The 25,202-nt window shown below is 46.4% G+C and overlaps 1 protein-coding gene across 3 annotated transcripts in view; it reads right to left on the reverse strand.

Annotated features, from left to right (window-relative positions):
- The window catches only part of TTC3 (tetratricopeptide repeat domain 3), a 1,911,479-nt gene that overhangs the window by 1,818,944 nt on the left and 67,333 nt on the right, over window positions 1-25,202 (reverse strand). For all 3 annotated transcript variants that reach the window (XM_078656864.1, XM_078656865.1, XM_078656863.1), the window contains exon 5: window positions 10,920-11,007. In XM_078656864.1, coding sequence (XP_078512990.1) covers window positions 10,920-11,007 — 88 coding nt within the window. The remainder of the gene's footprint in view (window positions 1-10,919; window positions 11,008-25,202) is intronic.

The following is a 25,202-nucleotide window of genomic DNA, read 5'->3' on the forward strand; positions in this document are numbered from 1 at the left end:
TGGGTTGCGTCAGGCACCGCACTGCCACGAGGAGGCACAGAAGTACCAGCCATATGCCCTGATTACCTGGCATGCCTGGCAGCCCTTGACCGAGCAGCCACCTCCACCTACCATTGCGCCCACAGAGAGCTACTGTGGGGGAGACCTGACAACGCACGCATTGGGACCCTTGCACGCCCTTCTTGTCTCCCGGAGAGATAGGGCCCTGGCGCCCTGATTACCTGAACACTGAACCAGAGTGCTCCCCGCTGAGGTTGGCCCTTTCAAGCTCAGCAGACACTATTGCGCGCCGCCTTGCTCATGTCTGGGAGTGTGAAGACATGCACTGGTGCTGGGGGAACATCAACGAAGGGGAAGCTGGTTAAATCACTGCCTAAAATGGATGCCGACCAAGTGACGTTGAAACTGGACAATATATTAGCGATCATGGAACGCCTAGAAGAGTCACTCCAACAAACTCGTACCTCCCTAGAGACTAAGATCGACAGTGTGGCGATTGATCTCACTCACCTTAAGGCCGACCACAAAAAACTGGCAGACCGTACCACATCACTGGAGAGCGCAGTAGCAGATCTGGAGCCCCGGGTGAGCCAGACGGACAAGCACGTACAAGACCTCCTAAACAGAGTAGAATTTCTGGAAGACCGTGCTGAGGACGCGGAAGAGCGGGCACGAAGAAATATTATTAGATTAGTGGGTGTACCAGAGAAATAGGAAGGGACGGACCCCTCACAACATGTGGAAGACTGGCTAAGAGGCATACTACCAGAAGGTACATTGTCGCCATATTTCGTGGTGGAGCGCGCGCATCGTGTACCCACGAGACCTCTCCCTCCGGGCTCCAACCCCAGACCGCTGCTCCTTTGAGTCCTTAACTATAGGGACCGCGAAGCGATTCTACGCGAAACCAGGAAACTAGGAGTCCAGATTGATAACGCCAAGATAATGTTTTTCCCCGACTATACTGTCCAGGTCCAAAGACAGAGACACTCCTTCCTGGCAGTGAAACGGAGACTGCGACAGGCGAGTCTCAAGTACTCACTCCTCTTCCCCGCCAAACTGAGAGTGGTGGCACAGGACAAGACGCACTTCTTCACTAGCCCCGAGGAGGTTGAGGCTTGGCTGGATGGCGGCATGGAAGAGGCGCCCTGGCGGACGCTAGGGACCACCACGATGTCGCGCTCGCGAGGATCGCAACGACCCCGCAGACGTAAACCGCCCACACCCCGTCGAACGCAGGAGGCGACAACCCATTCCCCGCCTGCAGGCCTGGTATTACTAGAACAGCAAGATGCACTCCGCAGGGTCACGGCGATCAGCGCCTCTCCAGCACCGTCCTCTGCCCCAAATGCTAGCCCGCATAAGTTTCCGAGTGACGACGAGGCCATCTACAGAATACCAGACTCTCAGTTGTCAACGGACCTGCCCGAAGTTACGCCGCAGACAGCGGACCTCCTCAACTGATGAGAATAATAGGACCCTCCTGCGCGTCACATGGCCAGCGCTGCCATACTAGTAACATCCTTACTCGCCTTGCTGTGAGTGGGGCCCAGCGACGACAGGTACGAAAGTCCCTAGATTCTGGGGAGACAGCAGCGACGAGACGCAGTGAGTAATATCTCCGGACATTGTACACTATCGATGTATGACATTACAGGCACTCTCCCCCTTTTCACGGCAGATGAACTCTGGATATTTATGACCCGGCTTCTCCAGAGATGTGGGCCCCTAAGCGCTCTCTCCCTTGGAGTCTTGCTCTGGACAAACATTTTTCTTTGGAACTGAGCGACGATGTCCCCGGCGACACCTGCTGACTGTGGCCTTTTATCTACGGCCCGAGGGGGGAAAACACCCCTTTAATGGTTAACACTGCTGACTCGCCTATCTGTGCCTACCGCTTAACGCCCCCTAGATTTGCAAAGTTTAATTGACTCATTTGAGTGTTTGGACGGAGGCATGTTCGGCAACCGACCTTTTGGTATTTACTACTATTTTGACCTTTCCTGGTTCACTGTGTTTTTACATTCCCACCCTTTTTGCACCTATGAGGGTGCTTCCTCATACAATCACACCTATGTTCGGACGTGGGACAAGAGAGGGTGCGGGGGGGTATAGGGGAGGCTACACGTGAGGGGTTGGAGACTAATGGAGGGAACGGAAATCACCTAGACGACAAACATGGCTGAGATAAAAATATGTACCTGGAACGTCAGGGGAATGCACACACCGTCACGCAGATATCAAATATACTCTTACTTAAAACGCCACCGGATACATATTGCACTCTTGCAAGAGACACATTTGAACAAAACTGAAGTGCGTGCACTACACCGTAGGTGGCGTGGGCAGCTATACGCCACAGAATACTCCTCATTCGCCCGCGGGGCGCTGCTGTGGGTCCAGCCTGGGACTCCACTGGCAGTATCACACACCCATGTCGACCCTGATGGCAGATTTGTGGTGGTCCAAGGCAGGCTGGATGGGCAGCCGGTAGTACTGGCCTCCTTGTACTCCCCGAACACTAACCAGGGAGGTTTCTTCACACGACTCAATGACACTGGCGACGTGGCATGGCGTCCCATGGATCTTGGGTGGAGATTATAATTGTATCCTAGACGCGACGCTGGACCGCTCCTCCCCACCCCAGGCCGGCACACCAGCACACGGAGCCATGAAAGCGTTGGTCAGCTGGGCCACACAATGGGACTTACACGATGCATGGCGCGCACACAATCCCACCGCGAAGATATACTCATATTACTCGGGAGCACATGATATACACGTGCGCTTAGATAGATACATGGTATCTGCTGAACTCCTCCCCCTTATCACTGACACACGATACATGGGCCGCACCCACTCAAACCATAATCCGCACGTACTAGACATAGCATGGGAACGGCCGCACCCACCCATCCCCACCTGGAGACTACAGCCGGCCCTATTGCTGGACGCAGCCTTCCGAGACTCCCTCCTCACACAAATGGCGCAGTATTTCGAGGACAACGTGGACACGGCATCCTCTCCCCAAAATGAGTAGTGATCAGAGGGCACTGTTTGGGCACACAGGGACGAATACAGAAACAACTGGAGGGTGACTTACCACAAGTAGAGTCCGACCTGCTTCAGCGGGAACGAGACGCAATTAGTGGCACTGATGGTCCTCTGATGGCAGCACGTGCGGAGCATGCGCGACTCTTAGAGCGACTTCGCAACCTCAATTATGCAGCTCACTCAGCGCGCGCGCACACCATCTCAGTGACCAGCCTGGCAAGCTACTAGCCTGGCTAATCATGCAGGAAGATCGCGCAGCGCCAGTGTCAGCAATACGCACTGATGGGGGTGAGTTGGTATACACGCAACGCAAAATACACGACGCTTTTACAGGACACTATGAGGCGTTATATAACTCCCGCCTCCGAATCCCCCACTCTGACATCGTGGAATACCTCTCGAACTTACAAATGCCACGTTTGACCGCCGCACAGCAGGACGGCCTCGGATCGTCGCTCACATCTGAGGAACTCCGCACGGCCATTTTCAACTTGTCCAACGGCAAATCCCCTGGTCCGGACGGGCTACCTGCCGAATTTTATAAAGCCAGCTCGGATATCCTCATTCCTGAGCTGCTGAAAATGTATGCAGCGGCCGTGGAAGACTCCTCCCTCCCTCCCTCGCTTAATGAAGCCAACCTTATCTCCATTGTCAAACCTGGCAAAGATGGCACACTCATGGGCTCCTATAGGCCACTGGCCCTCTTGAACACAGACTACAAAATACTTGCATCTACCCTGGCCCAACGGCTGGCCCCTTTGGTTCCGACACTGGTACACCACGACCGAAATGGCTTTGTTCCCACACGCCACACCTCTCATAACATTCGCAGGCTATTTCGCATACAGGAATATGCTACTCGACAATGGCCACGGTTGGGGTGCCAGGTACTGGACCTCGAAAAGGCATTTGACTCGGTGGAGTGGCAGTACCTAACAGCAGTAATGGAGAAATACGATGTGGGAGATGGGTACGCGGACATGGTCAGCTTGCTATATCGAAGACCCACCGTCCGCGTGCGCATAGGCAGACTCCTTTCCGATGCTGTCCGAGTGCGGAGGGGAACCAGACAAGGTTGCCCCCTGTCCCCTCTGCTTTTTTCCATGGCTATGGAACCTTTGGCCACGATACTGCGGGTAAGGGGGGAGGAATGGGGAACCCCAATGGCGGATGGTATACATGCAGTCTCACTTTATGCGGATGACCTGCTTCTGTATGTCAGGGATTTGACCGACGCCCAGAGATCACTAACTGAGATATTCCGGACCTTCAAGGACATGTCAGGCTTAAGAGTCAACTGGTCCAAATCAGGCGCCTACCCTTTTAGCCCGAACACGCCTGAGTGTGATGTCCGAATCGGTGGTGAGAGACTCAATTGGTATCCCACTACGTTTAGATATTTGGGAATCCACATATAGAAATCCATCGGACATACTGGACGGGAATCTGATGAGAGCAATCTCCTCATTACGTGCACAGATGTCCTTCTGGAAAACCCTACCTTTGAATGTGTCAAGCCGTGTGGCACTGACGAAAATGATAGCCCTGCCGCGACTATTGTATTATTTTGCCAATATCCCGACTTACGTCCCTGCCAGAGTGTTTCGTGAGCTGGAGGCTTTACTTCGCGGCCTTATCTGGAGTGCAGGCAGGCCATGTGTGGCGCTGGCAAAACTGAATATGACCACTGAAACGGGGGGCCTCGCAGACCCCAATCTGGAATTGTACTACTTGGCGGCGCAACTGCAGTGGGTGTCGGGGTGGCTGTGCGGCAAGAACTTAGGGGACACTGCCACTGACGCCACAACCAGGACCCAAACACAAATGTGCACACTGTTCCATCCCCTGACTAAGACCCCCCGCCCTTCGCAATTACACCTAGCAGTGGCTCGCAAGTGCTTCCTGCGCTGCCTGAGGCTCACCCGAGTGGTGAAACCATACGCCCCGACGCTCCCCTTGCTGGGCACTCCCAGAGCAGCCGGAGTGATGACAGATACCATGCTAGAGGGATGGGCACAGGCGGTTGTGGAGACGCTGGGAGACCTTTATGCAGACGGCACCCTGCTTACTTTTGCTGAACTCACTGCGAGCACAGGCCTACCGGCCGGGCAGTTCCTGCTGCATGCGTCGCTAGTACGCACACTGGCGGATGCCTGGGGTGACATGTCTGAGGAGCCGCCAATGCACCACTTCATGCAGTACTTGCATGTCATGGGCAATGGCACCCATATAGTGCACTGGCTGGCACAAGCCCTCTTGACACATACACAACAATCCACCCTACAGCTAAGAGACAAATGGGCGACAGATAGAGAGAGGGACTGAACGGACAAAGAATGGGCAATGGTGTTGAGTAGCCCAGTTAATGTCCCACGTAACCCCCGCTTCAAGATCATACAATTCTACATCTTACACCGCGCTTATCTGTCACCAGATAAGATCAACAGGTACTTCTCGGTCACCGATACTGCATGCCAGAGGTGCTCCCTGATCGGAGCAGACTTCTTACACATACTCTGGTTGTGCCCTAACATCCAGACATACTGGGACGCGATCACAACACTGCTGGCACAGTGCACTGAAGAAGATATACGGCGCACGTGGGAGGCCTGCATCCTGGGACTCTATAAAAGGACCAAACTAAAAGTACCGGCTAGGTTTTGGGACCTGGGGCTTATTACGGCCAAACGCCTGCTCACTAAACGCTGGAAAAGCAGCAAACCCCCACACGTTCGACATTGGTATACCTCTTTTACTAATTGGGTACGAGCGGAGGGCACCATCCTACACCGAGAAAGAAACGGCGGGGCTCAGAAAATTCCCCATTGCACAGCTCTGGGATGATATCTTGAGGTCCTTCCAGACAGCTAGTCTGGAACAAGGTATCACTTAAGATATAGCCTTCATTCGGACCAGCCTGTGGACGTGGGACACAGTAACAATCACATGTGCCCACCGCCCCTTCCCCATCTGCAACAGAGCACTTGCCTCGGCATGAGCAGCTATAATGCAGCAACGATACGTAGACACAAACAGCACCGCGCCTAACATCCCTCACGCCCACGGATTCTACCACTTCATATGATACTAGAAGCAGTTACACTGTCTCTCCCCTCTCCCATTCCCCACCAGACGGGAACCCCACCCCACGCTTTGCATATGGCTGGCATCTTTGCCGCCACCAGATGGAACCCCCCCTTGCGCTTATACGCTGACCCTCCTCGCGCCTCCTCCGTGCTCTCGACTCACTCTCATTATAACAGACCCTATCCTCTGATGCAATTCCCCCCTTTACTCATATGTTCACAGACACCTTGGGCCTTTATTCAATTTTCTCCTTCCCTTCTTCCCCTGCTTTTGTTTCCCGGTCCTGTTTATACAATGGTTATGTTTAAAAACCAGGGTATTCTCACCATTGTTAAGACTTTATAAAATTTGTGTATATGGTATTGGTAATTATACTTCGCTTGGCGCTCAATGTACCCTTTGTGCTAACATGACACACGATGCACTACACATGGACTGTAGAGAATGGCCAGGGCACATGTTGCCCTGAGGTACAAAGGCAACCCCCACGGCAACCGGAACACCTGGACCTCCCTCGAAATCGCGCCAATATCGAACGGCGACTCGCATATCGAGACACGAGGCACACTGACTGCGACTTCAACAGTCTATTCATAACACCACCACTGTACCTGCCCAATCTCCTATCTTTAGGAATACCGCTGTTGAACTATGTAGTCGCTGTGAAGTTTGCAATTGATGTGTGATTTTTATATTCATGCCTCCACTGTTTATAGTTAACATGTGTAACAAAAAGGACTACCTACGATTCCGGAGTGCTGGTACCATATATTCAAACCAAAAACAACCCAAAAAAAAATAATGAAAACCCGTAGACCTATAAATTACCCAATATGCAACCTGTATGATCTGTACGCACATTACTATACCACGCCGCCGGACCCCTGGATTGTCGGCTAAAGGGCTGTGTTCATCCGATGATGTTGATCAGACACTGTCCTCACCGCGGCCGGCCCCCCCGGGGGTTGTAGGCTATTAGCTGTGTCATCTCACAACTGTACAATAAAAAATCTTTAAAAAAAATAAAAAATAAAAAAAATGAGGGAAATTACACGAAATTTCCCAGAAGGTTTCAGCCCTTTGCTCATATGCTAGAGTTGGATGTCCAGTGAGTAGAGGTAAAGAAAAGAGGTTAATCAAGGACGAGGAGGGCGGGATGAAAGCGCTGTAAAAATTATGTGACGCATGGGGATGATGGGGTTCATCTAGTCAAAGTGATATTTTTGGAAGACAGGAAGAGGAGGGCAACAAGGTCTTTCCCAGAAAAGCTAAATGCAAAAACACAATCTTAGGGGAAACATAACCAAAAGGCCAATAAAATACATGCGAAAAGGATTTTTTTAACTAGATGGGCCCTTCAAGTTTTATTATCAAGACAGGAGCAGTAGCATTTACCTAGGTTGATAGGGGAAGAGGAGGAGGGAGAGGAGAGTACCAATCCTTTGATTCAAGGGGAAAATAGGGCACTGCTATTCACAGTGAGGCTGTAGAAGCATGGGGGTGGGAAAAAGTGTGTGTTGGATTGACTTGGAGCTAGTTAGCAACAAGTATTCTTTGAGCAGGATGTCAATGCTATTTCTAAAAAAAAAGAAGCATCAAAGCTGCATCACTTCCAGTTACAATGAATGTTATCATACAGAAATTAGGATCATATGTACAGCCACAATTTACATTGAGAGGGAGAAGTATTTGATACATCAAGCCCTAGGTCTTTCAGAACTGTGAGACAGTCCTTCCTCCTTATGACCGGCATATGTACTATCTCAAAATAAATTTAATGATATTGTAAATGAGGAGGTGACTCAATTTTAATTAGCTGAGACAAGGTTAAGTTCCAGTGCTTACATACAGGCTTCATGAACAAGAGTTTTAAGGGAGTGGACACCATTAGACATTCTGGCCATTTTCTGGTTATTAAGAGAAAAATACTGCAATGTATATTACCATCTACTGAAAGAGTCTAGTAAGACGAGTCTACACTTTCTCATACATACATACATCAGTCATTGAGATTACGGATCTTGCAATTGTTTAGAGCCGAGAGTGGCATAGGTTGCAGATGCTCACAGGTGTGTTATCTCTGGGCGTGCTTCTGGTGTGTCCAATGTGCAAAAGAATTTTAAATACAAGAATGGGCTTCTCTGGGACTGTTCTTCAGTGGTTCACTTCCTTTCTACACAACCGGTCTCAAAAATTCAAGAGCAAAAACTTGATGTCCTCGCCAGTACCTGTTTCGTTGGGTGTCCCCCAAGGTTCATGCCTATCCCCTACTTTATTCAACTTAGTTATTGAACCTCTCACCACCCTGCTACAAGCATCCAATGTACACTTTCACATGTACGCCGATGACACTCAACTATATCTCAAGCTACAATCCCCCAAAGACATCCTGCGTCTGAACTCAACGATCAGAAGCACCCAATCTTGGTTGGCCGATAACCACCTCAAACTCAATGCTATGAAAACTGAGTTCCTCCTGACCTCACCTCCCACGAAAATATCTTTCACACAAACATGGCTTAAGCACCTAACAGCACTCAATGTCCAACCGACCATCGTGGATTCAGCAAAATCTCTAGGCATAACACTTGACACCAACCTCAACATGCAGCAGCATATCAGCAAGGCAACTAAGGGGGCAAACTTCCAAATAAATACCTTGAGGAAACTTAAACCATTCCTCCCAGCCAAAGACTTCCAAACTGCAGTACAAGCACTAGTCATCCCTCGCATAGACTACGGCAGCGTGGCCCTCTGCGGCCTCCCCCTAACTACAACTGCACCCCTCAGAGCTTCACTAAACGCGGCAGCAAGACTCATCACTGGATCTAAAAAACATTCGCATATCTCCCCTGACTTTAAATCCTTGAACTGGCTGCCTCTTGAAGCCAGAATACAGCTGAAAATTGCCTGCATGACGCACAAGGCTATACACCTGAAATCACCCGGCTACCTCACGCATAAGTTGACAATTTCCGGCGGGTCCAGAACCACCAGAAGTACAAACAATCTTCTGCTGAAGTCTCGAAGATTCCGGAAGGAAAAAACCTACAAACGCTCCTTTTCAGGAATGGCGCCCAGAATCTGGAACTCACTCCCTCCTAAAACCAGACTCATCTCCTCCAATCTTCTTTTTAAGAAAGAAGTCAAAAATATCCTCATGGCTAAATACACTTGAATAACTACGTTTGATTTACTTTGCGTCGATCAGTATTACCGGTCCGATACCTAGGCACATGTGTATTACTTGTATTAGCCTAATTGTTCAGGTTCATGCTCCCACATATCTGTATTATTTGCTATATTTGTACTATTTACATTGTTTTGATGACCTACCTTCCCACCTCATATTTGTACTATCTGTAAAATGTTTATACTATTTACATTAACTTGATGACCTACCTTCCTACTATGCTCCCTCGTTTCCCTACCCTTCCACCTGCCTTTGTAAAGCGCTCTGTTATCTGCAAAGATGTTGTTCGCGCTATATATATAAAACTTTCAAAATAAATAAAATAAAAGCTCTCCAAACTTAAGAAAGCAGACGTGGCCTGTGGCGTCTTCTTGTCTTGATGTGCTTATCCTATTTAAGTCACAAAGTATTGGAACTATGCCTAGAGCACCAGATAAGATAGAACGAGCAAAAATAATGGTGCCCGAATCCATAGCCAATTCCTCAAAGTACAAGGAAATAATACATAACAGAAAAAAATTACATTGCCACATAAAACTGGGGTGATTCTAGTCAAAGGAAAATCTATATAAAATAGACTTACGAATCACAATCAACAAACATAATAGTGGTAGCTGTCTTGTTGAAAAAGCTCGAACTAATCTCACCTTTCTGAACACAACTTAACCTTCAAAAATGCAGGACTCAAGCTGAGGTATTACTATAGGCAGCATCTTGTTCAGTCAGTTGTCCCACATAATACTTCAGGTACAGATATTGTATTAAACAGTCTAATCAAACGTTTGACACCATCATAGAAACATATTTCAATGGACTCATTGAACAAAGGAGAGTAAAAGGCTAAGAAGTTTAAAGCACGTTTAATAATTATGAATACATTTTAATTCTTTCTTTCACTCATTTATGCATGCATCATTACAGATGGCCGCTCTACTAACAGGGTATGTGACACACTATTAACCCCTTGCATGCTGATGACGGCCCCCATCCGTCATGCACTACGGCGCACGTGTTCTGATGACGGCTGGGGGCCGTCATGAACCCGCCCACTCGCGATTCTGCCACACAGGCGCAGAATCGCGGCAGCATGCAAGGGGTTAATGCACTAACTTGCTCTACCACCAAGAGCAGTAAGATTGTCAATACTCTCGCAGGCCAAAGCTAAAGACATAAATTATCAAGAGCATAGGTACGTTAACTTGTATGAACAAAAGCTTCCACAAGTAGTACCGGTCTGTTACAGGGAGTCAGGTGGTGGTTAGATGCAATGCCAATGCATATACAGGTCAAAACAGCAACAGGCAATCACAGATTTCTCAATCAGAAAGATGATTTGTAATTAAAAAATGTTATGCCCAATGATGAGGGGAGAAGCAAAAATCAGTTTGTCCACACGGCCAAAGTGTTTCTTCACTCAGGGGCCAATTCCAGTCACTATTGTGGGATAGATCAGAAGCAGAAACATTTTGTTGATTGAAAAAGCTTTAATAAGATGCTTGGACAATTACTTGTAGCAAAACGAATACCGTCACTTATAAAGTGTTTGCCTCATTAGTGCATAAATAAAGATTTGTGAAATACTTACGGCCACAGATTTGAATAGGTCCATAAAGTCTTCAAGAAATTCAACGCACGGTAGATCAGCCCAATCAAAGGAATAATTCATCATGCACCTTCAATAGAAAAACATATGTCAGTATTTATAAAAGCAAATCATTAATTTTTGAAGACTTCACTCAGTATCTTCATTAACTCACAAGATAATTTGACGATGGCAGACATAGCGGTTGAAAGTCAGAAAAGAAAACTACAAGCTTTCGATACAGATCGTTGTAGGCCCTGAAAGAATGTGCATGGTATTTAGTTGCAAGAACTTAATGGTCCCGAGAGCAGATACCTTGGTTGGTCTACTGATGCCCCCACCACCAAGCCCTGCATCACCAGCGCCAACCATAACTTAGTTTGCGCCAAGGCTGTGCCCTACAGATAGGAACCAATAAATCTCTAATATCTTGTAATACACAATCCAGGTTACGGAACACCGATTTAGGAGTAGGATGTAGCTAAAGACCTACCTCTTGAAGACAGTATGTGGGTAGATGGTGGGGATGGCACACATATCACTGTGGGCTATACCAAGGCTCATAGTTAGGCATCGTACTAAGTGCCTGATTTAGATCTTGGCGGGACTACAGTCGTCCTGCCACAGTGCCCGTCCCAAGTACTCCGTCGAGCTGATGGCGGTCCACCAGCTGTATTTAGATGTTGCGGCAATAGAAAGGTTCCGGCCGCCGCAGTGGTCCTCATTGCTGGCTAACAGTACTCCATCGCCGCCAGGCTGTCGGAATTGCGCAGAGCTGATTTACATGTTACCATTGTGAAGGCGGTGTCCTGCCTGCAAAGTCCTGACAGAGTGAGGCCATGGCGGTTAGGGGACAGCTACTAATACTTATTTTTATCTGAATACACATGTATGTTGTGAATCTGTCAAAGTGTATATGTAGATAATGTGTCCTGCTCATATTTTTACATATATCATTACAGGCCAACAACATACACACACTACGGAAAATACACCCACAGCAAAAGCCTATCTTCGATTCCACCAACAACAAGGTGACTGAGCGTCGTGGTAAAGCAGCAGCACAGGAAGGACCTGGACAATGCTGTTCAAGACGGCACGGAAGTGGGTCCCTGAATCAAGGTGAATATTCACCTCTTTTTACCCCCCTTTCCGCCAGCTAGAGCTTGGAAGTTTCCCCGCCTCAGTTGCCTCAACAGAAAGTAATCTGGACACAGGAATCTTGGTGGAAATAACCAACAGCTATTCCAGCCTCTCACACTATCGACACAGGAGAAAGATTCTGGCGGAGGCGGTGGGACTGCTGTGGTCTTCCCTCCAGAGACCAGCCAACATCTAAATCAGGCAGGCGGGCGGACCGCCAAGGCGGCGGGCGGGAAGACTACTGAAAAAGCAACAACATGGCCAGCCCAACAACATCTAAATCAGTCCCCAAGTTCAGACAGATTTTCACTATGAGGACCAGACTGCAGGACACTGCTTAGAGATGACACTAGACTAGCCTCACATACTTCTCAGAAGCACCAACGACACCTTCAATCTTTTGACTTAGTTTGACACCTAACTACAGACTGTGATAAACCCCATGACTAACTGCGTAGGAATTAAATACTTGTGGCTGGAACATTTTGATTTGTACAAATGGCTGAAAGAGTTTTATGTTCAAACTTGGGGCTGGAACAGTCTAATATACAGAGCTGAAAAGGAAGAAGAACCAAAGCAATTAAAACACAGTGTATTTTTCTGTCCAGGCCAAAGTTAAGCCCATCGGCGCCCGTACCCACCAGGACCGTGTCCAGGACTAGAAACCCAGGTTCGATTGCCACCCTGAGATATCCGCAGCAACATTGTAGAGGGAAGTCAAGGTCTGGGCAAGCGATGGCCGCTGCCAGTGATATAAGGAGACATTTTTTCCAATTAATATATAATCGAAACAAAGTCCCAAAAGCAATCATTTCTAGTATGACTGGTGCAAGATTCCTCTCGGGATCCTTAAAAATCATCAGTATGACATCTGCACATGAAGAAATTATAAGCTGGAAGCTGGAGTGAGGAAAACTGAATTCGCCAGTAATAGCTGTGTTGACAAATCATGCAGGGTAGGGACTCAAATGCTAACACAAAAAGAATGGGCAAGAGGGAGCACCCCTGTCTTAAGAAACCAGGTGATTATAGATGGACTCTGATTTTAGCTTGCGATCCGTGTATAATAGGGACATCCATATCACCAAGTCATGATCCAGCCCCACCCTCTCCAAGGTAATAATAAGATATAACCATATAATTGAATTAACGGCTTTGGCAATATTTGGGAGGACAGCGCAATGTTTAACAGAAACGTGTCACTGTGATGTGAAACTGTAAAACTAATAAAGACCAATTCTTTGGGAAAAAAGCTACTACTGGTAATTTTCTTAACACACTAGGGTGGCCTTCTCTAGGTATTTATTTGTTTGTAGAGCCGTTTTGTGTGTTGTACTTTTAGTGAGATCAGAATAAAAGTGGGTGAATTCTTGAAGTACATTGTGCGGTTTGTAATATCCCAGCCCTGCAGGGAACTGGCTGTTAACAATATCGGAGGCTGCCCATGGAGGGCGAATCATACCAGACAGAGTTCTGCCGCAACGCCTAGCTGCCATGTACTTCCCTAAGAACTTAACTTCATGCTCCACTGCACCAAGGGAGGGCAGTCTCTTTAGGTCCAAAGTCACCAATGTGGCTTGATCAGTGTTTGGCTGGTGCACCTTCCAGTAATTTCATTTTGAAAGAGATTGGTGTATACCATGCCCTTTGAAAATGAATTCTCCCTTTAGGACTACCTTAAACTTCTCCCATAACGTTGCAATCACACTTACTGAGCCCTGGTTCAGCTCGAAGTAAGAGCTTATTGTCTGATTTCATCCAGCTGCTCCTCCAGACAAAGACGCCAATGCCTGGAGCTGCAAACCATCGAGGGGACGGTCAGGGAGTGCACCGGTGGTGAATGGTCCTACAAGTTTCTGGGAAGCTGTGCAGAGTCTAGCCATCCAATCACATCGTTCTATCCTGGAATGTGCACAATGTACCACTGAGTGAAAGGAGTAGTCTTTTGCCATCAGTTACCGGGCATGTTATATATCCAGCAGTCTACATTGGGTCATTACATATGTAATTCTGTGTGGGCCCAGACAGGTCTTGCTGTCGCCCCCCCCCCCTCCCAATGCTGGTAGAATCCAGTCCAATTTGCATGGAGGTATTAAAGTCGCCTATCCAAATGATACTGTGAGGTGCAGTCACTGCAAATCTCCCCTCTAGCTGCTGGTAAAATTCAGGATCAACCCAGACACAGAGCAGGGAGACATGCATTTCACCAATCGGGCCGTATAGCAGAATTTAATCGCCCATGGAAATCACCAATGACCCTAAGGGACTGAAATTAAACTTCCCTTTTGATCAATATGGCAACCCCGCACATTTGCAGAGGAGGAGGAAAAATAGTGGTATGCACACCATCTGCTAGCAGTATGGCAGGAGAAATGCATCTCCTGAATGAAGGCTATGCCTATATTAGGTCATGTGAAAAAGAAGAGTATAAGACAGGCCTTACATGGTTCAATAATAATGCGAATGTTTCAGTCATTATATGTTGGTGTAACTGCCTGTGTTAAGGCCGTATTAGGTGTATCAAGCATCGTGTCAGGGATCTCGATACTTGCACCAGCCCGCCAAGTCAAGCAAAGGAATGTATTGATAATGTAACATTTCATCTACTCCCAGACTTCCCACACCCGATCAGCATAATCTTTACTTCCGGCTGCCTGTACCCTGCTGGGCTAGACGGTCCAGGATATGCGCAGGCCGCACACCAGACATAATGGGGATGGTCCCTATTGCCTGCCGCTGTAGAGCCAGACACACTGATTCAGGAGCATGTAGCGAGTAGGAGAGGAGTCTCATCTGGGCCGGTGCTGCTTGTTCAATCATTACCAACTATCAGTGCACTCCACTGATTCGGAAAGGGCTGCAAGCCAGCAGAAGAGGGCCACAGTAGGTTACAATGCTACCACACAGTGTTTTATTTATTTGGGAAGTTTTATAAAGCGCGAACATGACCCATCCGGGTATCAGAGGACTGTACAGAGAAGCAGACATGTTAAGCAAGTAAATGTGCAAATAGAAAATACTGTAGGTTAAGAATACAAAATTAGAAAAGAGAACAACGAGAAACATAGCAGATATAAAGTACCATAATTGCATAGTAGAATAGGCTACCAGAGCTGTATACACAAAATAAAAGTCAATTTGAATGGCTTCAGGTCTACTGTTGAAGGTAGTTATACATGAGCAAACGTTTTAATTCTACTCGAATGAGGAGTTCTATGGGTTAGATCTGGTTTAAGGAGGAAGCACGTTCCATATTCTAGGGGCAAGACCGGAGACGGAGCAGTTATAGGTTCTCTTCTGCTTAGATTTCTGTGGTTTCAGCAGCAGAGAGTTAGAACTTCTTAGGGACCAACTCATACCAGATAGTTTGAGTGTTTTTGCCAGGTAAAAAAAAAAGTGTTGTGATGAAGAGCTTTGTGGGTCAAGCAGGCTATCTTGAACTGAGACCTAGCTTCGGGGGAGAGTCAACTGAGTTGTATTAGATCTGCTGTGATGTGATAATGTATTCATGAAGAGTCTTGCAGCCGAGTTCAGTGCAGCCCTTAAGGGGGCCAGCCTAGCTTTGTGTAACCCTTCCAGGGTCAGACTCCCGTAATCTAGACAGGAGATAACTAGGGATTGGACTGCTAACTGCAAGTCAACCGGACTCCGGTATGGGAGTGTTGAGTTGGTGATTGGCTCCTCTGGTGGTTGCACTGATGTGGTCTTGCATATACAAGTATTTGTCCAGAGTTATGCCTAATGATCTTGTGGATTCAACAACATGAGGGGTGCAGTTGAGTGCCGTTAGTTGTTTGAGCCATACTTCAGTGATAAGCTGCGTGCTTCCTTCGTAGTAGTAATTAGCCTCTACGTCACACCTCACCGTGCTAAAGGCATCAGTTCACTCCAGTTGGTCTCGTACACACACCAGTATAGAATTATACAGTCCATGGTGTCAGTGGGCAGACAGTTTCACCGGATGGTGGCTTCGGCCTCAGAAAGTGACCAGCTTGTCTAACAAGCTCTAGCACTCCCTGTAACACCACTGTTACAAGTGAGTTAACTAGTTCCTTTTGCAGCATTAATATTCTCTGGGTTACTAGAGGAATGTAACCATTGAGGAGAAAGCTCTGAAGTGGGAGTAGTGCCAAATTAACACTTAGGCAATGTCTGACCCAGTAAAGTTTTTTGTGTGCCTCTACACGGATACATTGGCCATGAATACTAGTGTCGCTCCTTTCGGTCTTTGGAAGTATGCCCTTGGTTTAACTTCTAAATCCTTATTTGCCTATTTGGATAATGTTTTGAACTATCCATCAAGTTACTGCTGTGCCCAAAACCTTGGAAGAACGAGCTACAAAAAATGGTTTCCTGATGTTTTGTACTTAGCAGATTACTGCTCATCTTATGTACAGCATATAAAATATCTGTAACACATATGATTGCAAATATCTGCGGTCGAGGAAATATGGGCAATTCTTGTCCGCATCTTCTCTGATAATATATAAAGCTCCACAAAGCATATAGGGCTGTCACATTGTAATTATGTAACTCACCAAAGGAACCTTTGCCTGATATGTGGGAACCAGATGTCCTGAGTTGCTCCCTATTTAAAAGAAACTAGTGTTTACCAAATTTGAAGCTAGGCCTCACACACTCCTGTGGGTGTCATTCTTCATCATTGGCCTGCCACACTTTCCAGAGAAAATTCTAGTGGCAACTAGACCCTCTGTTACTGCAAAAAAACAGCCCCACTTGTTAACTGTCTGCTACGTATATTTGCAGAGTCTAATGCTGATTTTAAGCAACAACTGCCTATAATTTCCCTTTCTTCCACTACAGATTTAGCAATCTTTTGATATTCCTCAAGCAGGTGTTTTATTCAATCCCCCATATCGTACCATTACTTATGTGCATACCTATAGAATACTGCATAAGTTAGCTATTTGCCACTGAATAGTAGAAGCTATATCTTTTTTACTCTCCACATTTTCCAGGGTTTTACTATCTTTATCTGGATGCAGACCTTGAGAAGCAATGATTTGTGCTCCCTTACTTGCTGTTGATACTATAATGGAGTCCGGCTCCACATGAGTCTTTATGTAATGTGGATCATGCAGAAATGGTTAAAATATTTTTCACTATGAGCGGAGCAACCACCTTTAAGTTAGCTTGTTTAGAAAACCCTCTCTACAATGTTTCAAAATATTTGTTAACATAGGGAAATCATTGGTTTTCTGCAACCATTCTGCATGAAACAACATTCCTCTTGCAAAACTTCCATGCGGAATCAGAATGCTGCTCTATTTACTACTCTGCGACACATGGAAATATCATCTAGAGGGGAAAGACAGGAAGGGTGCAGCGAATCTTTTTCTGCTCCCAGAGAGTGGACCTTACCATGCCCTCTGCTCTTCTTCCTGTATGTTTTAAGTTGGGTCTCCATCTTCAATGCGCAGTTGCAAGTGTGGTATTTCGCTCTGTTTTTACCCACACAGATCTTATTGTTTTATGACAATAATAAAACACTACAATTGTGATGCACCAGATTATTTATTTCCAACTGTAATAAATATTACACCTACTATATGTTAACATCGCCTTTTTTTCCAAGGTGATGCAACTCAATTAGTCTTGTGTTGAAACAACTGTAACATAATAAAGAAATGGCAAAATGGTAAAGAAATATAACTTGGGTCTCCGGGGTGGCATAAAGGCACCATCATCGAGTTGTAGAAATGTGAATCTCTCTTCTTATCGAGTTCATGGTATAAGGGCTGGTGTCATTGAGGATGTGTGATGTTGTACTTGCTGGTGATCCCGGTGGGCCCACTGAGCAAGGCCTACTGTACTGTGTTACCTCACCCATAGGTATGGCTTAACGGTTCAGTTGATGTGCACTGGTTCCCTCATATCTAAATACAGACACTCCTGTATCCCAAACTTGGGCAAAGTCGGCCTTTTCACACCTGTCTTGTCAGAGTAATGGAGGGGAAAGAATCAGGGGATAACGCCACACTAAAATGGCTTATTATTGGGGATGTCAGCACATCCTAGATGGTGGGCAAACCCCACATACAAACTAGATACCTGCTAATGTATAGGCAGACACACAACAAGATGAAGTCAATCTAAAGTTCAACACATTCAGGCTTTATAGTATAATTAGAATCTTTTATTCCATTTCAAATATAGGAAACCATTCTGCCAGGCTGCAGAATGGTATTCTATATTTGAAATGGAATAAAAGACTCCAAATGACTATATCCTTGCCTTCCTCCCCTACCTAATAGCAATGCGCACTTCTCTTGGCCAGCAGATGCAAAAGTATACTTTCCCATGCAGACCATTTTAATACTTCTCGTTGCCACAAATCCACTCTGGGTTCGTCTTTCACTTTCCAACTCATTGTCATTTCGACAGCACTAATGCCAGGTCTAGAAACATGCCAGAGAATTTGTTTTACACTTCGGGTGATTGATATATTTGATGTGTCATTAATTTGGCTTGGGATTTTTCTCCCAGTAGTTTACTATCTGTGAACAGCTCTAAACGATATGCCTGCATCTTCTACCCCCTCCCCCATTTAGGGCACTGTGCCTTACTCAGAGGGCAGATTATCCCTTGTGGGTTAAGTGGGTTCTGTGTAAGCAGTTAAAGAATTTTACTTTTTAAGTTTGCTTTTCTAGACCTCTCCAGAGCAGCAGTTAATATACAACACCAATCTTTGTCATCTATGGACAGTTTATATTGGTTGCCCATACGCAGTTCAGGCAGTCCAGTGAGCTTTAGGTCTGATCAAGGAGTGACCTAGTTCTAGAATTAGATGTGCAGATCATGCTCTGTCCTTTGTGTCTGGGTGGCATCCACTGGCTTGACCTCCATACCGTTTCTTTTGATGCCTACTGATTTTAGCCTTTTATGGTGTAGCAATGGCCTTCTCATAAGAGTAGTTTTTATAAGGCAGGCTCTCAACGTTCAGTGTTTTCTTCATCTTTTCATCAATGACATCAGAAGATTGTGTGGGTTTTTCATATTTACCCTTCAATGTCAAAACACTCTTTCTCTATTTGAGCTTGACCATCAACTGAAATTGAATGTATACCTTTTGGCAAATACTTTCCAGTTGCCTTCTCCTTGGACCCAGAAAATGGGATATTTCAACCACTCATTTGTCGGACACTTTCCTACGTGTAGAGAATGCTCATGCGGCCCACTGTACCCATGTATTTGCTTTAAGATCTTGGCTTCTGCTGTTTATCTGTAGACTAGACTGCCCTCTCCTCTGAAGGGCTCTGGAAGTCGTTTGGTTGTAAACTTAATGTCTTATCACCTTTGGTGAGTTGATCCATTTGCCTCGACGGTATAGGCGAAAACCTCTGAAATGGTGTTTCCCTAGAGTCTCCTCAAAAGTTGCTACCTCATCCTTCTCTGAAAAACCGATACTCTCCACAGATTCATATTTTTCTTCTGTTGTGAGATTTGTCACACCTCAGGACATCAACAATATTAACACAATGTATTACAGTTTTTGGTTTGAAACGTGAACCTGTATAACAATCCTCCAACTTATGGTCTCTTGGGAGACATTAAGAGCTACATTTTGGTTGCTGTTCAGACAGAACTTGAGTAGTGAGCTCACAATACAACAAATGGAGTCAATGAGTGTCAGGCACAATATCTTTACCTTGATACATTGACAACACAAAAAGATCCCTGGAAACATAAGAATTACAGATCCAGTGTCAATCATCAGCGACCGCCCTATGTCTTCATATTGAAGTCAACTTTCGTTTCTCACTTTATTATTTGTCACAAGCTCTCTCGATATGCCTCAGAATTCACTACCAATCTAAAATGGGGCACTGTGGGCTTATGGTCAATGCCATAGTGAGTCATCCAGACTCTGCCTGGGTCGACAGCAAGTAGAAAAAGTTCAGAAAACAAAAAACACTGCCAGACCCAACCACTTGTGATGTTGATACCATGGTGGCAGCTACATAACTTTTACTAGGAGCCAAGTAGAAGGATTAGGGTTTGATCAGTTTAGTGCAAAACGAAAAACAATTAGAAATGTAATGTATTTAAATTGAAAGAGTGGAACAGGAGTACTCGGATTTCTGAGGAAACACAATATGGAAAGGACTGCAGTCTACTGGAGGAGAATGGAGATCAGAATTGTGCTGAGCACTGGGTTATGTGGAGAGGTGAGGGCATTCTGGATTGTCTTTGGAAAGCGAAGAAACTAACTGCAGAGTGGAGCGAACATGCGGGTGGGAAGAACATGTAGTTGGACTTTGCCAACATCAAAGAGTAGTACAAGCAAGGAGTGACTGAGGTCCAAGCATTTTAAATTGTAAGACTTCAGAGAGGAATCTGCAGTAGTCTGCCATGAATACTACTGGTGAATGAAAGTAAGTAAGTGAAAGGAAAGTGTAATACACAAAGAATTAGCCAAATAGAATTTTTTGATAATTTCTTGTGAGAATGCATTATTATATCGAAGCCCAGGTGTGCTACTGCTTCTGGACTGAGCCAACATTTATAGTGTGGTTCAGTTCCTCAGGGGCTCTAAAGTCAGATATCTTTAAAGGGGGTACTAGTTATCCACCTAAAGCATACGTATTCCTGTGACTGGTACACCAGCTGAGATCGGAAAGCACTGCACCAAGGTGTTAGTTGGTAGCAGCCAGACAAAAGAAACTGTGCATGAGACTGAGATTCTTAGTTTCAGAACAATCTCTCCCTAGTCTTAAATCTCTGAAGGAACAGGGAGATGACTATGTATTTGCAACCTCAAAGAGGAACCCTTAATGTCAGGTAATGGCCTGATGTTTGTGACAGGACTGCCTCAACTCACTGGTTATTCAAATAGAGCAAGTTACTGGACGTTCGTTTTTATAGAGGCATACTTATCCCCCCCACACCAAATTATAAACATCACTAACACAAAACAAATAACCCCCCATGTTGAAGGAAAAGGAACCATTCCGTAATATGGGGTTTCAAACTAATCTGCTAAAAAGGATGCAAACTTCACTCACACAGGTGAGGAGCTTCATCACAGGGTTGTTCCTCATCAAAGATACAGTCCACAAAAGGCTTGCATTATCCTCTTTGGTTGTTCCTCCAGATGGGATTGCAAATACAATTTTAGTTGTTGTATTTTTCATATATAAAAGGTCCACGTTATAACAAAGTACTGTGGTGGGATTTAATTTGTATTTTTAATTAATCCCCCCCCCCCCATTCACACAAAGTTAAAGAGTAATCTATATAGGGTCGATAGGATCCTACCTACCGCTGTAATAGTCAACATGATGAGGCGGTTTTTTTGCGGATTGTGTACAAGTTGGTTGTCAAGTTAGCCCACTAGACTTCTGTGAACAAATGCATGGAAGGTGTCTCAAGGCGAATAACGATAATAATTCATTTCTTTTTTTAGATATCTTTATTGGATTTTTTACATTTATAAACAACCATAAACAATTGAGCAGCATTCAAGTGGGTGCTGCGTATCCCTGAATATGGATACACTCCGTCCCTTTTCCACATCTCACTTAGTATATTGGACAATCTTATCCCCAATTCTAGCACAGGGGTTCCACTTCCCATTCTTCATCCGGCTCCCTTCGCCCTCCCTACTGCTGGTTTCAAGGGGGTCCGTCGTCTGAGGGCTCATTCATCCAGTTAATCACCTCACCCCAAGTTACTAAGTCGTCCTCCACTGCATCATATCATCTCATAAACCAAATGTGTATTTCATCTACTATTGCCCATTCCATCAAATCCTTCTTCCACTGTGCCACCACTGGGTGTTTCTGCCAACACCCAATATATAGCTATCCAACGCCGCACCAACACCACTCCCTGGCTTCCATCTTCGTCTGCTGCATTCTTGGGAGGATGCCCAAAAGGCAATGTTTAAAGTATCCCTCTAGTGCTAGCCCTGTGATTCTTACAGTACTACCTCTCTCCAGAAACCCACTATGCACAGGCATCCCAAATTCATGTGCAAGAAATCTGCTGCGTCTTGGCCGCATGCCACTGGGGTCTCCAGATATATTTTAGTAAACTTTCGGAAGGTCATGTACGTCCTAAGCAAGTAAGAAAATGTATGAGCTTGAACCAGGCATAAGGAGACATTTGTTGATCTTTAACACAAGCTTTTCTTCAGCCTGTTACCGTTAAATCATGGAAGTCCCTAGCGCGTTCCAGGTTGACCCCCCCCCCCCCGCCCTCCCATTTACCACTAAAGCAGTGTGTAGGTGGATTATCAACAATCTACACCCAGCCAATTCCAACAACTGTCTCATTGTGACATGTTCCTTTGGCTTGTCAGGTAACGAGAGCCAGATCAATCATGCGGTCTGCGCCATCCTCACAAAAATCCTTGCAGAGTCCTCCTTCCTCTCTCAGCGCCGGCCTAGCGGGCCCGGTTACCTGGGCACACGCACTTTGCTGTACACTCTGGGAGCGGGTCCACTCTCTTTTGTAAAAGGGGGAGTTTGGCGAGGTGGCCTCTCCCGGGCCCGTCTCCCCGCTTCTGCCCCTCTCCAGCTACTCCATGTGCAGCAAAAGTGCTACCCCAGTCCATAGGCCTTCTCAATCAATTATTTATAAAGTGCAGCAAATCCCCAGTGAAGGTCACAAGGAACTGGAGCTGCTAGCTGCTGTGTAGCGATCTGTACAAGCAAACAACCAGGTCTTGGGTCCTTTCCTGAATTGTTGGAGCAATGAGGTGGTCTTTAGGTGCAGAGGACGGTTGTTCCAAGCCTTTGCTGCTAGAATTGAGAAAGAGCGTCTCCGCTGTTGGCTCGGTGGATCAGGGGAGTGCCTGCAAGGAAGACGGAGGCAGACCGTAGGTGTCTGGGTAGAGGCAGGCTATGCGATTGATGATGTATGCTGGTCAAGGGCCTAGTATGCGTGGGTCAATATCTTGAACTACATCTCCTTTGGATCAGGAGCCAGTGTAGCTTCTTAAGGTGGAGTGGGATGTGTGTCCATCTGGGGTGGTTGAGGAGGAGTCTTGCCGCTGAGTTTTGTATTGTCTGTAGTTTCTTAAGGAGGTGTGTGGTGATTCCTACGTAGAAGGTATTCCCATAGTCCAGCCTGCTGGTGACGCGATCCTGTGTTCACGATCCTTTTGGTGTCGACTGGGATCCACCTGATTATCTTGAGGAGCATGCTTAGGGTGTGGAAGCAGGCGGATGAGACTGCATTTATCTGTTGCTTCATAGATAGCTTACTGTCCAAGATGATGCAGAGGTTGCAGGCTTGCTCTCTCGGGCAGGATGTGGGCAGAGTTCCGCAGGCCACCATGCTTTGTTCCATGGCAAGGTGTTGTTTCCAAAGACGAGGACTTCTGTCTTACCCATGTTCAGCTTGAGTCAGTTGTCCTTCATCCAGTTGGGCCCTTTCATCATACATCTATGGAAGTTGGCTCTGGTGGTGGAGGGGTCATTTGACAACGAGGGGACGAGCTGGGTGTCATAGGCTTAGGAGATGATTTTGAGTCTGTGTGATTTGACTGTTGGCCAGGGGAGTCACCTACTTGTTGAAGAAGGTGGGGTTGAGGGATGATCTTTGGGGATGCCACAGATCTTCTTGGGATTCGAGGTGAAGGGTGTCAGACATTCTCTGTGTTTTTTCAATGAGGTGTGAAGTGATTGATTTGAGGGCATTTCCATGGTTTCAGATGTGGTGGAGTCTGTAGATCAAGATGTGATGAGAGATAGTGTGGAAGGCAGTGGATAGGTCTAGGAGGATGAGGGCTGCTGTTTTGCCGTGGTCTGAGAGGGCCCCTATATAGTCAGTGGCGGCAATCAGGGCTATCTCAATGGTATGGTTGGCTCGGAATCCAGACTGAGATGGGTTCAGGAGGTTGTAGTGATCCAGGTGTTTGTGAGTTGCTGGTTGATTGCCTTCTCGAGAACCTTTGCTGGAAAGGAGAGCAGGGAGATGGGTCAGTCGTTTTTTGGTTTTGTTGGGTCAGCGGATGGTTATATTTGGGTTCTGCGGAGTCAGCGGATGGTTCTGTCGCACACAACTTTTTTTTGTCCCATAAACCATGCTCTCAGGCTGCGCACCACTGGCACTTGTCTCTAGGAGGCACGAATCACTTCAGTGCAGAGCTCCACTCTAGTGTAGCATACGGCACATCCTCTGTCATACAGAACCCTAAGCGCTCCTCTCTGTCCATACAGTCCACCCGCAGGTTGCTCGTCCCATCTCTGCACCATCCTCCACTGGAATGCCCATAGGCCAGCAAGTTGCTGTGGACTCTAGATCTCCCACACGTCTCTCAAGGGGATCCAAGCAGCAGCACCACATTTCGGATCCCCCCCCGGGGGGGGGGGGGGTTACTTTGCAGCCACGACCAGGCGAGTCTAGCTCCTGGAGCGGAGAGGTGGCCACAAGTTAGGTCTGGCAGGTGCAACCATTCCCAGCGTGCATTCCCTCCACTAGCATCATGGCCTCTGCTGCCCCGATGTGTGGGGTACTTAAGCGCCAACAGGAAGCCGTCTTAGGTAGGCTCTTGTTCAGGATTCTGCAGGAATCTTGCTTGAGACTGCTGGAGCAATCAGGACTTACATACAGTCCGCCACCTGGATTGGCTCCGCCCCTAATACATAATTTCTATATATAATTTTTGCCTTCAGCATTATCTCTCTCCCCATTCCCTTGCCCCTTCTAAACTTTCAAATTATGACTTGACACCTGAAGTGCCATATAAAGGACCAAAAGCGTTTGAAGGTTCCAATCCTAACCTCAAAGGTGTACATCCGGTCACCTCAGCCAAAAGATTTATTTCATTGTATTAAATCTCAGACATCTGCATACGCACGGTTCGGAAATGAGGATCTCATGTAAAGGAGTGTAGTATATCAAGTGAACAAAAAACATGCTTTACATAAATTGAGTCCTCACAGCTTCAAGTAATCTACATCCCCTTTTCATTGGATTTCTGTTTATGGTTGCAGAGTAGCCTACTGGTGTTTTCTGCCGCCCTTACCATGCTTTGCATACCATGCTCTCTGTCAAAGAGACAACTCTCCAACCCTACTAGAGGTCTTAGAAGGACTAAAACCTTCAGCACAGCATCTGCTCCTGTTACGCTAGAACAGGTAACAACTGTTAAAGACATGAACTAGAACACAA

The sequence above is a fragment of the Lissotriton helveticus genome, chromosome 8 (assembly GCF_964261635.1).
Source record: "Lissotriton helveticus chromosome 8, aLisHel1.1, whole genome shotgun sequence".
Taxonomy (NCBI): Eukaryota; Metazoa; Chordata; class Amphibia; order Caudata; family Salamandridae; genus Lissotriton; species Lissotriton helveticus.